Source organism: Ascaphus truei, chromosome 3, assembly GCF_040206685.1.
Source record: "Ascaphus truei isolate aAscTru1 chromosome 3, aAscTru1.hap1, whole genome shotgun sequence".
NCBI lineage: Eukaryota > Metazoa > Chordata > Amphibia > Anura > Ascaphidae > Ascaphus > Ascaphus truei.
The window spans coordinates 144,991,640-145,008,596 of NC_134485.1; the positions used below are offsets into that span (position 1 = coordinate 144,991,640).

General features: G+C 43.4%; 1 protein-coding gene across 2 annotated transcripts in view; it reads right to left on the bottom strand.

Annotated features, from left to right (window-relative positions):
- The window catches only part of APPBP2 (amyloid beta precursor protein binding protein 2), a 127,813-nt gene that overhangs the window by 16,855 nt on the left and 94,001 nt on the right, over positions 1 to 16,957 (bottom strand). For both annotated transcript variants that reach the window (XM_075589619.1, XM_075589618.1), the window contains one exon: positions 15,993 to 16,117. In XM_075589619.1, coding sequence (XP_075445734.1) covers positions 15,993 to 16,117 — 125 coding nt within the window. The remainder of the gene's footprint in view (positions 1 to 15,992; positions 16,118 to 16,957) is intronic.

The following is a 16,957-nucleotide window of genomic DNA, read 5'->3' on the forward strand; positions in this document are numbered from 1 at the left end:
TCACCCCAAGGTCAGACCATGCAATGCTCAGAGAAATTGCAAAAAACCCAAGAGTTACATCTCAGACTCTACAGGCCTCAGTTAGCATGTTAAATGTTAAAGTTCATGCAGTACAATTAGAAAAAGACTGAACAAGTATGGTTTGTTTGGAAGGGTTGCCAGGAGAAAGCCTCTTCTCTCTAAAAAGAACAAAGCAGCACGGCTTAGGTTTGCAATGTTGCATCTGAACAAACCACAAGACTTCTGGAACAATGTCCTTTGGACAGACGAGACCAAAGTGGAGATGTTTGGCCATAATGCACAGCACCACGTTTGGCAAAAACCAAACACAGCATATCAGCACAAACACCTCATACCAACTGTCAAGCACGGTGGTGGAGGGGTGATGATTTGGGCTTGTTTTGCAGCCACAGGACCTGGGAACCATGCAGTCATTGAGTCGACCATGAACTCCTCTGTATCCCAAAGTATTCTAGAGCCAAATGTGAGGCCATCTGTCCGACAGCTAAAGCTTGGCCGAAATTTGGTCATGCAACAGGTCAATGATCCCAAGCACACCAGCAAATCTACAACAGAATGGCTGAAAAAGAAAAGAATCAAGGTGTTGCAATGGCCCAGTCAAAGTCCAGACCTCAACCCGATTGAAATGCTGTGGCTAGACCTTAAGAGCTGTGCATAAACAAATGCCCACAAACCTCAATGAACTGAACATTGTAAAGAAGAGTGGGCCAAAATTCCTCCACAACGATGTGAGAGACTGATAAAGTCATACAGAAAACGATTACTTCCAAGTTATTGCTGCTAAAGGTGGTTCTACAAGCTATTGAATCATAAGGTATACTTAGTTTTTCACATGGCTTCTCCATTTTGGCTTTATTTTTGTTAAATAAATCATGACAGTGTAATATGTCATGTGTTGTTGTTCATCTGAGGCTGTATTTACCTAATTTTAAGACCTGCTAAGGAACAGATGATTGTTATTATGTCCTGATATGTAAAACCATAGAATTCAAAGAGGGTGTACTTTCTTTTTCACACAACTGTATGTAGGTAAAACAAAGTTGCTGCTTTGCAGATTTGCTCTGCTGATGCCTGCAGTTTCATATCCCAGGAAGTTGCGATCGCTCTGGTACTGTGTGCCTCCATAAGCCTGTATAATGAGGATTCCTTTTCATTTGGCTACGGCTGTCCTGGATGCTGGTTTTCCCTTTTGTTGCCCTGAAGAGAAAAATAATTCTTGATTCAGATTTTTGGAGTTTGGGCAGAAGGAAGGCACCACTATTTCTTGGTTCTTATTAAATTACTTTTGAGCAAAAATGTGGTAGTGTTCTGAAGACAACATTATCCTGGGAAAAATTCAAAAAGGGATGCGGGGGTTATCGGATAGTGCTCCCAGTTCACTCACTCTTCTGGCTCATGTTACTGCCATGAGAAATATAGCTAGTACTAGAGTTAAATCCAGTTGTCTTTAAAAATTGCTGGATATACTTTTGGCTTGCAATTTGATCCTGAAAGGAAATGCTGAGTGCCGCCACTTGGACTTTAAGAGATGAGTGACTGACCCTTATTTAAACCTTCCTGAAGAAAATCTAAGATGTTCGGTATCAATGCGAATTGTGGGTTTACATTATTGTTGATGCACCAGGATCTGATAATTGACCAAATCGTACCAGATATTTCGGATTTTACTGGCTTTCTAGCGTTTATCAGTGTCTGATACTTGCACAGACAAATCTTGTCTTCTTAGGATCTCCCTTTCAGTTACCAAGTTGTAAGGGGCAACACTTGTAAATTTGGATGGTTGATTAGGTCCAGCGTGAGAAGGACCGGGAAGATTGAAAGTGGGCATGGAAAGTCCACTGACATTTCTTTTAACTCTGTGAATCAGGATCATCTTGGCAACTCTGTGGCTATTAGTATGGCATTTATACCCTCAGCTTTGATTTTCTGCAATGTCAGTTGACTAAGAAGAATAGGTGGGAAGACAGACCAATGAAAACTGCCACTTTGTGGCGTGACCATCTACTGCTGATGCCCGGTGATCACCTATATTTGGAACAGAAGAAGTGTAATTTAGTGTTGTGATCTGTTGGCATGAGGTCTACTGCTGGTTGACCACATCTGTGAACAATGTGTTTGAAAAATTCCTGATTTAGAGACCACTTTCCAGGGTCTAGAATATTTCGGCTTAACAAGTCAGCTTGGACATTCTGGTGACCTACTATGTGAATCGCAGTTAAGGCTGGAAAACGTAGCTCTGACTATCTGAAAATGTTTACGACTTCTCTTGTCCTTGAACACTTTTTGTGCCTACGCTTGTGACATTGCAGGCTGATCTGATCAAAATTCACTTTGACAAACGATGGGAAAATTCTAGAAGAGCTTTGAAGGCCGCCCTTAACTCCAGAATGTTGCTCGACAGTACTGCCTCTGTTGTTCCTTGGACAAGTGTTTCTTGGCAGTTTTCTCCCCATCTGGAACAGCTCACATCCGATAGGAGAAGTCACTCCAACGGGCCAAACGACCAACCCTTTGGTAAATTGGATTCTGCTGTCCACCATGGCAGTGGCCGCCGAGTTTCTGGTATAAACGGTATTCTTTGGGATAGATCGTGATGGTTCTTGTTCCATCTGGATAGAAAGTTGGCTTGAAGCTTTCTTAGGTGGAATTTTTTCCAAAAGCGACATATACTGCTGTGGCGTGATATCTTGTAGGCATGTTATTTTCCTGCATAGATGCCCTTTTCCTGGGGGTAATTACACCTTCGCTGTATCAAAGTGTATTTCCAAAAATCTCCACGTCTGAGTGAACTAATGTGCTCTTTTTTTAAGTTCATCAACCATACATGTTGAGATATGTGAATGACACTTCTATTTGCTCTCTTGGGCCTTATCAAAACATCATCCAGATATGGCATTAAAAATATTAGTCGCTGCCTCATGTAGGCGACAAGGGCAGCCCTTCCAAAGGGCTGTGAATTGGTAGTGGCAGATGAAAACGCTGAATTGGAGAAACTTTGATGTGCTGAAAAAACAGGTACATGTAGGTATGCATCTTTGAGGTCCACAGCTGTCAACAAATCTCCCAAACACAAGGATCTATGATTGACCTGACGGATTCCATTTTGAAATGTGTCACGGTAGACCAAGCTTATTAACACTTTACCATCTGGATCCTTTGATTGAATAAAGCATGAAATAAATTGTATTTATTCATATAAAGAACACACACAGCTTGAATTACAAAATTACCACAAATAAACACTTATGGAATGGGGCAAAACGAAATAAAATGTCCACGCAACGAAATCCTCAGAAATCAAGTCTCCTTAGTTCTAACGAACTTTTGAAGCATGGTGCAATCCTTAGTTACGATGTTATGACCTTTGCACCGCATGCTGTAGCTCAGATGAATCTGATGGAACTTCTTACAAGATGAAATTGAAACTGTAAAATGATGGAACCAACTCCTCACTGGCTGCCCCGACTTTTTAAAACCTCACTAGTCCCATCTTTACAGTCTGCAGCAAATCACTGCGTGAAAACCAATCCTTCCACCTAGAGCAGAGTTCTGCCAGGTTCTTCGTAGCCTGGCACTGAGATTCAAGGTATGATGAGAGCATGTGCGAACTTGGCTGCTTGACATACCTAGCCAAGCCTACTTCCCTGGAGACCTAATGTCTCCCTGTCCCCTGACACCTAGCCAACTGTCAGGCCAAAATGTTCACCTCTCCTCCTCCCCAAGTAACACCTAGCAGATGGGACTCTGCTCCTTTTATCGGGTGCCATCCAGTCTCCTTTACCCCCTCCTGCTAACAAAGGATTTAACACCTTCATCTCCTCCTCCCCAAGTAACACCATACAATGCTAGGTTCTTTTGTTAAATCCGGGTCTCCCCAGACATGCCGGAGTTATCTCCACGTGATGCCTTAGAAGTCCTGGACTTAAGTTATGACTCACTGTACTTGTGAATCCCAAATGTGTCTGCTGCCCCTTTGAAGGTCTCTATGCAAACAAATTGTTTATCCATACTAAATGACTTCCTATGACATTACTTCAAAAACCTAAACTTACACAGTTTTACCCATTTTCCTTACACCCAAATTAACTCTCAGCGTTATCCTGAGTTGGAGTAACCCCCCTGAACCCCTATACTGAATTCAGGGTACCTGGGCATTACTTGGGTAGTGTCCCTTTATCCTAGGGACCCTATGTAGAGTGTGGGGATATACATTAACCCCTTATGCCCCGTGCAGGTTGTGGGTATTCATTAACCCTTAATACGGTGATATGGCCCTCTTCTTCCTAGCCGGGCGCATATAGACAATTTATACACATTCACAGGAATGCAGCCAGCAGTTGGCTGCAGAGCTGACACTCTATGCTTTAACTTAAAATGTTAGGCTAAGGCCCCGCTCCCTCAGTCAGCGCACCCGCACTGCAGACAGGCGACGAGCTGACAGGCACAGACCGCGATATGCGGTCTGTAGGGAGCCGGAGCGGGGCAGGAGTGGGGGGCGTGATTTGAGCGGAGGGACCCGCTACTCCCCCCTCCCTCCACGGGCTCGATCTCCCGGGCTGCTGGAAGGAAGGTAAGTTCCCGCTCCCCCCCCCCCCCACACGCTGTCACACACACACGCTGTCACACGCTGTCACACGCTGTCACACACACACACACACACACAATACCTTGTGTAGGAAGCGGACAGCTCTCGCTCCCGATAGGCTTATCAGCGCATCACGTGACGTGTCACCGCTCGGGATCACAATTTTCTTGCATCCCCTGGCGGCTGACGCGTCACCGCGCTTAGTGAGCCGTGCAGCGAGGGGGGACTGTAACCCCTACAACTCTTTCCACCTTATCCCTGCTGAGTTACGGAACCCCTCACTGGGTCCTGGGATTCGGGCATATCCTGGGACCTGGAATGTAACCCAGTTCCCTGCCCGGTCGTACTGCTCTGGTTTGTGCTGAAGCAGGGGGATTTGGCAGTGAGCTTCAAGCTGCGTTCTAGGGGGGATTTTATCTGGTGGTCTGTGTTCTTTATGTCCTCAGGAATATGGGGGGATTCCTCAGTGCATGTTTCAGGTAACCTGCAACATGGGCCCCCTTCTACCCAAACACACCCTGACAACATTTTCCCGTAAAATCCTCCCTGACGCATCCCGCTGGTTGGCACTCCTGGAACAGTAAAACCACATACATCTTTATTATAAAAGCAGTTATATAACACAATTGGGTTGAAGACCTGACACTCGCAATTCCCCAATATAGCTCAGGGGCACCCAACCGGGCATAATACCTTTATTTATGGCCTGGGTACCCCTTCACCATCACAGACTCCTTGAACTACTTTTGTACCACTACCGTGTCCAGGAAAGAGATCAGCTGGATCTCAGAAAGAGGTACTTCTGGAGGACGACTGGCCTGTTGCATAGCATTATCTTCCTCTACCAAATTGTCTGGCTGATGTGCTCTCTTGCTTGTTTGGGTGTGTTGGTTCTTTGAATGATCGGTAGCTTTGAAAGCTTGAGGTAGGAATGAACCCTTTCTCCCCTGTAATCCTTGTCTCCAATTCTTGGCTAAATAGAGCTTTACCTTGAAAAGCAATAGAAATTAAACTTATATTTCCATGCAAAATCGGTGGTCCAGAGTTTGAGCCTAAAGCTCTGCGTTAGGTGACCGGTGTTGCAGAAGATCTGGCCAGTAGTATGGTTGCGTCAAATGAGGCGTCACAGATAAACTCTAATCACAGACATATTAGTGCAGCCTTTCAGGATCCTCTGACGAGATGGTCCTGATTGTATTGCTTCTTGAATTTTGGAAAACCAGATCTTCATTGTTCCTAATAGACAAGCTGAGGCAATTATTGGCTTGAGGGAAGCGCCTAATGTGGAATACAGTCTCTATAGTAAGTCCATCAATCCTCTTGTACATTGGGGCTCTTGAGGATGCTGCATCTTCAAGAGGGATAGTTGTCCTTGTGAGTCTGGATACTGCGGCTTCCTCTTTACGGGGATTTTCCAAATCTTTATTATCTTCTGAACTGAATGGGTACTGTAGGAGGACATGCGAAGATATGCAATGGAGACTTTTTTAAGCTGAAATTAAATAAGGCTTTTATTGCGCCTGTTTCTTTAACATAAGAAAATCATCCAAACATATGCAAATAAGGGGTAAAACAAAGCTTTTGTTCCACTTGGGAGTATTTCTAGTGAAACCTATGCAGTCCCCAACTGACTTTAGATTAGCATGTCTCCCAGCCCCAAACATATATCTTGATATGTGCAGATATACAAAAAGTCTTATAAAGGAAAGTCTTATCTGTTTCTTGTAGTTGGAGGGGAAGTCTTCTCTGTTCCTGGGATGCTGTCTTTTCCTCAGGCTATATCAGCATTCAGGTTTAGAGGTGCTTTCCCCTGTGTCTTGCAGGCAGCCTGCAGTTTCTTGTGGCAGGCTCAAGACATCTGTTCCTATGGTCAGTCCCAAAATTTGTGAGACTCAGGAAATCTCTCACTTCCTGTCTTAAAGGCAGGCTTTTCTAACAAACCTAATCAGGCAGGTGGTGTTGGTTAATTGACTACCAGCAGTTAACCACCACACTGCTGGATTAGAGGCACATTTCCTGAACAGGGATAAATCCCCTGTTACATTCCTCCCGTTTGTGGGAAGCTCGGGCTTGCCACGGCCAAAGCCCATCCTTCCACTCTCATTCGAGATATCTCTGTGACTTGAATGGGAGTGGATGGAGGAAGAGAACCCTCAGTCCCACTGGGATTGGAGCCCTTTCTCCAGTTTATTCGTATCTCCTCCCGAAGGTGCTTGAGATCAGCACTCCTCAGTCGCTCGAGGAGGACTTTTTCCAAGTATAGTCTTTTTATTGCGTGCGCGGTCATGAGATTTCCCTTGCGTCAGGTGCTCCTCTTATTGTAGGTAGACTGTATGGCAACAGTTGCAGAGCATTTAAAAACAGCCCTTTGAGTTTTCCCGCTCTTGAAGCTGTCTCTCTGCACTTTTTCCACTCAATGGAGTTGCTAGTTTAGCTTCTTTGGGATGGATTTGCAATTCCACATCCACTTCCAGAGAATGTCCCATCTTTTCAGCTTCATCAGCTAAAGATTCTTCTGGTTTTGATTCAGCACGTGTACTTTTTTTTGTTGCCTGTTGGGTGGCTGAAGGTTTTGCTAGTGCTTGTTTAGGTGGTTCAAATTTTGCAACCTTGTTTTTCAGACGAGCGGTATTCCCACCTCTCACTGTACCCTTGTCTTCATGGGTTTTTGTAGCTGTGGGATACTGACACTTGGTCAGGGTCAATACTTGTCCTTGTAGAACTGTAATCTCATCCGCGATAGATCCCTGTTTTTTGAGTGCGTCTTGCAAGTCTCTTCTCAGGGAATTTATCTGCACACTTTGCTTTCTCTGAGCTTGCTTCCACATTTTCATTGTATTGTGAAGCACTGTGAATTTCTTTGCTCGGTCCACATTTTACTTGTCTCAGTTTCTGGACCATCTTGTGCTCCCTCTTGTGCCGAGTCACCTGGGCTATAAGTTTGGCCTCTAGCGATGCTTTGGTGATGCTCAGGGTAGCTTTCAGTTTCTCATGCTGCTTTGCGGGGACATACTGGGTAATCAGACGTTCCTGCAGCACTTGTACTTCTTTAGCAGCCTGCAGATTGTTTTCCTGCAGAGTTTGCTGCTTCTCCTCGGCCTTCTGGAGGTGCGTACGCAGACCTTGCAGTTGGTTCTGCAGTCGGTGCTCTGCTTCAAACTTCTCATCTTCCAAAAGTTTATTTATTTCTTTAAGCTCGTGCAGCTTTTCATTCTTTTCCTTGACTAGGTCTGTCAAATGAGAATTTTCTTCTATCAGTTTTAAGTTCCCTTGTTGTAGTCTCTGTAATTTTCAGGGCCTCCATGTATCCCTCATTCCATTTACGCACATCTGCTTTGAGAATGACAGTCTCCTGGCGGGAGACTTCCATATCTAGGTTGAGGGTCTGAAGCTCCTTCAGAGAGATTTTGAGATTCATATTAAGACTGAGGTTAGTTTTTTGAGAGAAGTCCAGCTCCTCAGTGAGACTGTGAAGTTCCTTTTTAGAGACTTCCAGTTTTGTGCGCAGGTGACGATCTCGTGGTGTGAGGCATACAGTGCTGTGCGGAGTGTATGAACCTCCTTCTGGGATACGTGCACCTCTGTCCGGACACTGTTGACCTCTTGTTGTGAGGCATTCAGTTCTAGGCAAAGACCGTGAACCTCTTGTTGAAAGACTAATCTCCTTCAGTGCCTCCTCATACTTCCGCTTCAGCTTAGCCATCATTTTATCGGATTGGCTCTGCTTTTCCACCATGGTGGCTTTTGTAGTGTTTGCAGCATCTAGCTCAGTCTTGAGATCGGCCAATTCTGTCCTGGCCAAAGAGTAAATTGTGAGCACATCTTTCTGTAGCTTCACGTTATTTTTCTGTAGCTCTGTGTAATCATCTTTCTTTTGTTTCAATTGTTCACGGAGCATATCACAGTCATGCCTGGCATTTTTCAGGGCATCTTCAGGGCTGGTCAAGGGATCGACACTCACTGGTTCCGGCTCCGCTTCCCTGGGATGGTTGGTTGAGGGTTCCTCACTGTTGGCACCGAACAGACACTTCTTTGAGGTACACGACTTCTGCCTTGGGCCCTCTGGATATTCGGTTATCCGCGGGACGAATTCTCCATTTCCTATAGGCTGCAGGGCAACAGGATCTGCGGACGTGTCTGTTCCTTCCACGGTAAGTGAAGAACCGCTTTTCTTTTTCCGCCTTTTTGTTTTGGATGACTCCGTCCCATCAGGAATACTGGGGTCTCCTTCTTTATTTGATACTTCAGCGGCTTCATTGTATACGCCAGGCTTTTCTTGCAGTTGCGTTAGCTGACAGAAATATTTGGTGATCTGCTGCTCCCGCTCTTTCTCCTGCCGATCATATTCGTCATCAGAGAGCGGTCTTTTCGGTTCGTGCCGAGTTCAGGCACCCCCACAATTCTTGGGGTTTGTGGGTGTGACTCGGTTCGGGTTCCCCGTAAGAGATGTCTTCCTCTTTATTGGACTGGAAGGGCCACTCTTCCGTGGGGTAGGGTTCAATACAGGAACGCTGCATCTTGTCCTCCATTTTGGGGCTATCAGGTGTAATTTACTTCCTGACCTCAGGAGGCGCTATTGCAGCTGTTGCTACTGTATTTGCTAGAACCCCCAATTGTGGTAGTCCTACAGGTGGGCATATTTTGCTTGTAGAGGTCGTAGCTCTCACAGGCATCTCTGTAGACTTTTTCTTTTTCTTTCCTTGGGTAAGTTTTACAATATCAGCAGTACTGTGCACGCATCCTCTCTCATTAGGTATACTGGATGTGCAGTTGCAAGGTAAAAACTTCTGTTTGCTTTACACCATTTACTTGCTAGGTGCAATCCCTCCGCTTCAGCCAAATAATGTGGTTTTCTGCTTGAGTTCAGTAATTTTCAGTCTCAACTTTGGGTATTATGGCATTCACTCTTCACACTTTGGGTGCCTGTTTTACTCCCAAGATACATACAGTACAGAGAAAAAAACGGCGCCTCCGAAATATAAAAATAAGATCTGACCAAACATAAAGTCCAACACGAATGGAGAGGAGTCCTGGGAGGAATCTTCAATGAAGTCTCATAGAAGGACAAACAAACATGTAAGACAAAAACAAAAAAGATCATAGTGCAACTCAAATACAAACAAAAAAGCACTGAAAAGATTGGCAAGAAAATAATTACAAATTTAATGCAAGTGTATAAAATATAAATAAAACAACATACACATGTAAGTTGGGCTAGAGACACTAATAAAGCTGTGACATCCAGTAGGAGTAAAATTGGAATCCTACTTACAGCAATGCTGAATGGTATAAACCCGTAGAACAACTGTCCTTAGATTCAGATCGGAGCCTCTGCAAGGAATAGAAACAGCAGCCTCCAGGGATCCACACTGCCGGAACGACCGCTGCTGGGCCACACACAGACATTTGGAGTGAGTGAGGAGTACCACAGGGGAGGACCGGGCTGCACGCTGTTGGAGGGATCACCGGCACCATACACACAGACCACCAGGTCGCGCGATTTGCTGGTGACGTCACACCACATCGCGAGGGCAGGGGGAGCGCCCAGGAAGGCAATGGAGTAACTAATATTGTAAACCCTGTAAATACAGTTCTAACCAAGTTACTTTTAATTCCAACGTTACTGGTCGGGTATATAATATTCGTTCATACATTGACTGCCATTCTGTGTTTGTTATTTACCTACTACAGTGCCCCTGTGGGCTACAATATGTCGGCCGCACGGGGAGGCCTACCAGAGACGCATTTATGAACATGTGTACAATATAAGGAAAGGGTTAACTACACATAGCGTATCACACCATTTCCTTATCCACCATCAGCAAAACCCAAAAGGCCTTAAATGCCAAGCAATTGAAATGTCTCCGGGCAATTGGAGAGGAGGAGATAAAATAAATGGTATTAGTAAACGCGAGTCATATTGGATATATGAACTTAAAACGTTATCTCCCAATGGTCTCAATATCGAATTTGACCTATCAGCTTTCCTGGCCAAGTAATTAATAACTATATATTTTAATTAATATTTGCCTTTTATATAAATATGTATTTTCTTTTTTGCTGCTTGCTGGTACTGGCAGTCTTAGCAGTTTGTGTTATCCAGCAATAAACTTTATATGCTCAGAGCATTGTATCCATATATTCATATATAGTACTGTGCCTTTAAGATAGGGTGTTTTGGGCCCTGGTGGGTTCTATGAGGTCTCAATTTTATTTGTTTTTTATTGTCATGTTATATTTTTCTTTTATGTATTTCATGTTTATTTGTTTTATGTAGTTTGCTATCACTGTTTAGATTGATTTGTATTGATTTTACATTATTATGCCATTGTTTTAGTTAATGTTTTTATTGGTGTCATGGTATAAATATGCCCACACTTGTTACTCCCATCATGCCCCTGACGAAGTGACTGACGTCACGAAACGCGTAGGGTGTTTTTTTTATCTGGCTGAGACTTGTATCATCCACTCCGTATGTGCATTGTCCCCTTCAGACTTTGCCTCGGCTCTTTTGAGCTCTATTGCCTTCCCGGGCGCTCCCCCTGCCCTCGCGCTGTGGTGTGACGTCACCAACACACTGCGCGACCTGGTGGTCTGTGTGTATGGTGCCGGTGATCCCTCCAACAGCGTGCAGCCCCGGTCCTCCCCTGTGGTACTCCTCACTCACTCCAAAGGTCTGTGTGTGGCCCAGCAGCGGTCGTTCCGGCAGTGTGGATCCCTGGAGGCTGCTGTTTCTATTCCTTGCAGAGGCTCCGGTCTGAATCTAAGGACAGTTGTTCTACGGGTTTATACCATTCAGCATTGCTGTAAGTAGGATTCCAATTTTACTCCTACTGGATGTCACAGCTTTATTAGCGTCTCTAGCCCAACTTACATGTGTATGTTGTTTTATTTATATTTTATACACTTGCATTAAATTTGTAATTATTTTCTTGCTAATCTTTTCCGTTTTTTTCTGTTTGTATTTGAGTTGCACTATGATCTTTTTTCTTTTGTCTTTTTTGTTTTTGTCTTACATGTTTGTTTGTCCTTCTATGAGACTTCATTGAAGATTCCTCCCAGGACTCCTCTACATTCGTGTTGGACTTTATGTTTGGTCAGATCTTATTTTTTATATTTCGGAGGCGCCGTTTTTTTCTCTGTACTGTTTGTATTGGTTTGTGTCAACCTTTTTGCCTAGGCAGCCCCCACTTTAAGTTTAAAGTGCATTGTATATACTATTGTCACCTATAGTGTCACTATTCATTCACCGCATTAGCGCTGATTTCACTGCTCTTCCTTTTTATCCCAAGATACATAGACAGACTTTATTTGCAGAAAAAAAAATATATTCTTTGCAGTGGAATATTTCTTTCACTCCCGGCAGGGCGACTCAACACTCAGCAATCGGCTTTGGGATACCTTTTACACAGCTCAGCAATTCCTTTTTCCCCAGTAGGGCAATTTTGCCCTCAGCACTTGTTTACTGAAAATTCCCCTGCTTCAGCACAGTCTTGCATCAATTTTCACACTTTCCTGCAATTCAGCGAAACATTTGAAAACAACAAACGCCTATCCCTATTAAGGGCTAACTTACTTCTTGAACCCTGACTACGGCTGGAAGGCAAACCCCCTATTTCAATGACCATATTACACTTTATTGTGATAGGCAAGTAAGGTTTACCTGCTTCAGCAGTCTCTCTCTCTCTCTCCTCTTGGGATTGGGGAAAAGAGTCCGTCTGTGGTTTTGTGGCTTTCAGTGCAGTGTAGATTTCCTGCCTGGATGTGTATCCCTTTAATTATGGTCTCTGCTGCATGAGATCCCTTGTTTATGTTGCTCATGCTGTTTGTAGGCAAAAAGCACAAAAAAATTCACAGGCAATCTCCGGGGGCCCCTTTTAACTTCAAGGGCCACCTCAATCCACTTCTGACACCATATGTAGGAGGACATGCGCAGAGGTATGCAATGGAGACTTTTTAAAGGTGAAATTAAATAAGGCTTTTATTGCGCCTGTTTCTTTAACATAAGAAAATCATCCAAACATATGCAAATAAGGCATGTTCTACCCAAACAAACCCTGACAACATTTTCCCGTAAAATCATCCCTGACGCATCCCGCTGGTTGGCACTCCGGGAACAGTAAAACCACATACATCTTTATTATAAAAGCAGTTATATAACACAATTGGGTTGAAGACCTGACACTCACAATTCCCCAGTATAGCTCAGGGGCACCCAACCGGGCATAATACCTTTATTTATGGCCTGGGTACCCCTTCACCATCACAGACTCCTTGAACTACTTTTGTACCACTACCGTGTCCAGGAAGGGGATCAGCTGGATCTCAGAAAGAGGTACTTCTGGAGGACGACTGGCCTATTGCATAGCATTGTCTTCCTCTACCAAATTGTCTGGCTGATGTGCTCTCTTGCTTGTTTGGGTGTGTTTGTTCTTTAAATGATCGGTAGCTTTGAAAGCTTGAGGTAGGAATGAACCCTTTCTCCCCTGTAATCCTTGTCTCCAATTCTTGGCTAAATAGAGCTTTACCTTGAAAAGCAATAGAAATTAAACCTATATTTCCATGCAAAATCGGTGGTCCAGAGTTTGAGCCTAAAGCTCTGCGTTAGGTGACCGGTGTTGCAGAAGATCTGGCCAGTAGTATGGTTGCATCAAATGAGGCGTCACAGATAAACTCTAATCAGACATATTAGTGCAGTCTTTCAGGATCCTCTGACGAGATGGTCCTGATTGTATTGCTTCTTGAATTTTGGAAAACCAGATCTTCATCGTTCCTAATAGACAAGCTGAGGCAATTATTGGCTTGAGGGAAGCGCCTAATGTGGAATACAGTCTCTATAGTAAGTCCATCAATCCTCTTGTACATTGGGGCTCTTGAGGATGCTGCATCTTCAAGAGGGATAGTTGTCCTTGTGAGTCTGGATACTGCGGCTTCCTCTTTACGGGGATTTTCCAAATCTTTATTATCTTCTGAACTGAATGGGTACTGTAGGAGGACATGAGCAGAGGCATGCAATGGAGACTTTTTTAAGGTGGAATTAAATAAGGCTTTTATTGCGCCTGTTTCTTTAACATAAGAAAATCATCCAAACATATGCAAATAAGGGGTCAAACAAAGCTTCTGTTCCACTTGGGAGTATTTCTAGTGAAACCTATGCAGTCCACAACTCCCTTTAGATTAGCATGTCTCCCAGCCCCAAACATATATCTTGATATGTGCAGATATACAAAAAGTCTTATAAAGGAAAGTCTTATCTGTTTCTTGTTTTTGGAGAGGAAGTCTTCTCTGTTCCTTGGTTGCTGCCTTTTCCTCAGGCTATATCAGCATTCAGGTTTAGAGGTGCTTTCCCCTGTGTCTTGCAGGCAGCGTGCAGTTTCTTCGGGCAGGCTCAAGACATCTGTTCCTATGGTCAGTCCAACAATTTGTGAGACTCAGGAAATCTCTCACTTCCTGTCTTAAAGGCAGGCTTATCTAACAAACCTAATCAGCCAGGTGGTGTTGGTTAATTGACTACCAGCAGTTAACCACCACACTGCTGGATTAGAGGCACATTTCCTGAACAGGGATAAATCCCCTGTTACAGGTACATTTTGTTAAATATATTCGTCGTACCGCTTTTACTGTCAGGATATTTCCATTCGCTCACAATTAAATCCTTTAAAACCTCATGGACAGGAAAAGTTCTGGCTTTTTTCTTAGATCCGTAAATATTTTTTCCATGGTATTAAGGTCTTTGGTTTCCTCTGGTAACTCAACGGTTGAAGCAATTTCTTTTATCACCTTGTCAATATTGTCATGGTTAAATCTGGAGTGATCTTCTCCGACTACCTCCTCGTCTGAGAATGAATGCAGATATACATCTGATATACTCTCGTTTGGACCAAAACTATCCGACTCTGCGTCATAGGATCGGACGTGTCTGGGACGTTTGCTTGAAGACTGCAGGGCTTCTTTGAATGTTTGTACCTAGGAGGTCCATCTTTTAACGCAGTTTGCCTGATGAATATCTGACTTGCCTGGGAAACCCACAGGCAGTCTTTTCGCTATAGCCCATTTAGATGCTTAGATTTAACAGCACACTTTTTTACTCTGACTCCAGGGTCCTCAAGGAGAGAGTCTGGTTTACTGTTAGAAGGGGGAGAGGGATAGATGATCAACATAACAAAAAAAATCAGAAATGGACAATAGATATTCCAACTGTAATCCCCACTAGAGATAACCTCCCTGTACCTCTAACAGTGTGAATCTGCAGCTACTCTTATGTGCTTTTGTGCAGGAGCATTCCTGTCTCAGCCGATAATCCGATTTCTGGTGTGCTGTAATGCCTTCACCAGCACTTCTGTATATCCGAACTTGTCAACTATGTGCTGCCTGCTGTCGCAGAGCGGGGAGGTGGCTCCATCAGGGTGTCAGCATAAAGGCTCTCCACCTGATATTTAGCTGAGGGAATCAAGTACACAACTGGATGGGGGTAAGGTGGCACCATGGCGACCCATGATCAAACTCCCCACCAGAGGACGCTGAGAAATAAAAAAATTTTAAAATGGTCCTCCTACAGTGTAGGACACCGGCAACTAACCTGAAGCAGGCATAGGAGGGGTTTATAAGGCCGCATACAGGTCAGAGATCTGGGTCCTACTTCAAAGGGGCTGAGCCTATTCCCTCATGTCATGTGCTGCTATGGAGGGACAAGAGAGGAAATGTGGGTCCACTGGATAAACTAATGTTTATTTGCCTGACCAAGAATTGTTTTATGGTTTACAGATAAAGGACCGAAGAGAGGAAATACATTTACCTGCAAGTTCGAGCAAAAAACAATGTTTTTTTTATTTAGGATGCCACAAACAATTCCTTCACGCTTTTAAGAGTGAGGTGCATCATTATATTACAGAGAGAGAGGAAAGGAGCTAAAACCATGGGGTTTTCCCTATTTTATTATTACGGATGGTCCTCGCTATCCGTCGGGCCGTTATCCGAACGAATTATCTGACGCCTGATAATGCATTCCGTGGAACACATTAACCAACGCTCCCCGCCTCGGATTAACATTGGATCCGCAATCCGACTGCGGTTCGGATTCCGGCGGATAACAGAGGACCGCTTGTGCAGTCTTTTGTAATGCGCCAACACATTCCGCAGCGTTACAATAAATAATGTCGCAAGATTACAATAATGATAAAAGTATTAATGATCTGGTTTGTTTCTGCAGAATAAAAATTCAAATATGCCAGCATTTTCAAGGGAAAGGGAAACCTAGGAATAAAGAGTAACAACACCACTTCCCTTAAAGTAGTCTATTGCTGGCAGGAGCACAAGTGAGAATGAATGATGTCAACTTTTTCCATTCTGATCAATATTAGTTCTAACTCTAAGTGTAAGTACTTACAGTGCATTGTCAAACTTCCCCGAACTGTACTGGTGAACATAGGAGGAGTACGCCAAGTCTTCATGAGCTGTTGCAACATGGATATTTTTACCTCCAAATACTGACTGTCGGATATCAAGAGCAGTCTAAAAACATTCAACAAAAAGGTTTCAGGTCAATTTCACAAACTGGTAAACTTGTTATAGTTACTAAAACCCCGATCTCCCCAAGAAATGAAAAATCATTAACAAATTAAAGCACATTAAAGATACTCAGCAGGAGTGCCTTCTGTAAAATGTATTTTTGACATCACAAAACCAATACAAATGACAGATTCTAAACCAGGCCTGCTGCATCATCAAAACTTCTTAGACTAAAAGAGACTAGAAATTAATTGGTATTCTAGGTCTGGAATTCTCTTGAATTCTCTTAATACATGGTGCTGTGAAGCTCCGAGGACAACCAACCACAAAAACCTTCAAGATTTATAGAACCTACTATTGATACTTCAGGCTAAAATTCCAATTTGGTCTCCAATTACTTTGTGATGTGTATTACTGCTGTGAAGTACTATGTACATGGATGGCGCTAAACTGAGTACTAAAATTTGTCTACACAACTCTCTGTATGGCATCCAGTGAAACATGTGTACATCACTTTCAACCCTTTAGGTAGCCACCAATGTTTGTTTGTTACACAACAAATTATTATTTTTTTTAAATAAAGGACACCACTAAGGCCGAAGTAATGACAAATATTTCAGTCCGGGAAATAAATCAAAAACCATACTACAGAGTTTCAACAAAGACTTTACATTTCAGAAAGTCAGATTTTAATAAACTGGGGAATAATCTACAGGAAATACATTTGGATGATGTTTTTGCAGGGGGAAATATGGAAGTTAAATGGGCCGTCTCTAAATAATTGTTAGAAAAGCACATATCAGTAATAATAAATATAAAAGGAACAAGTCTAAACCAACTAAG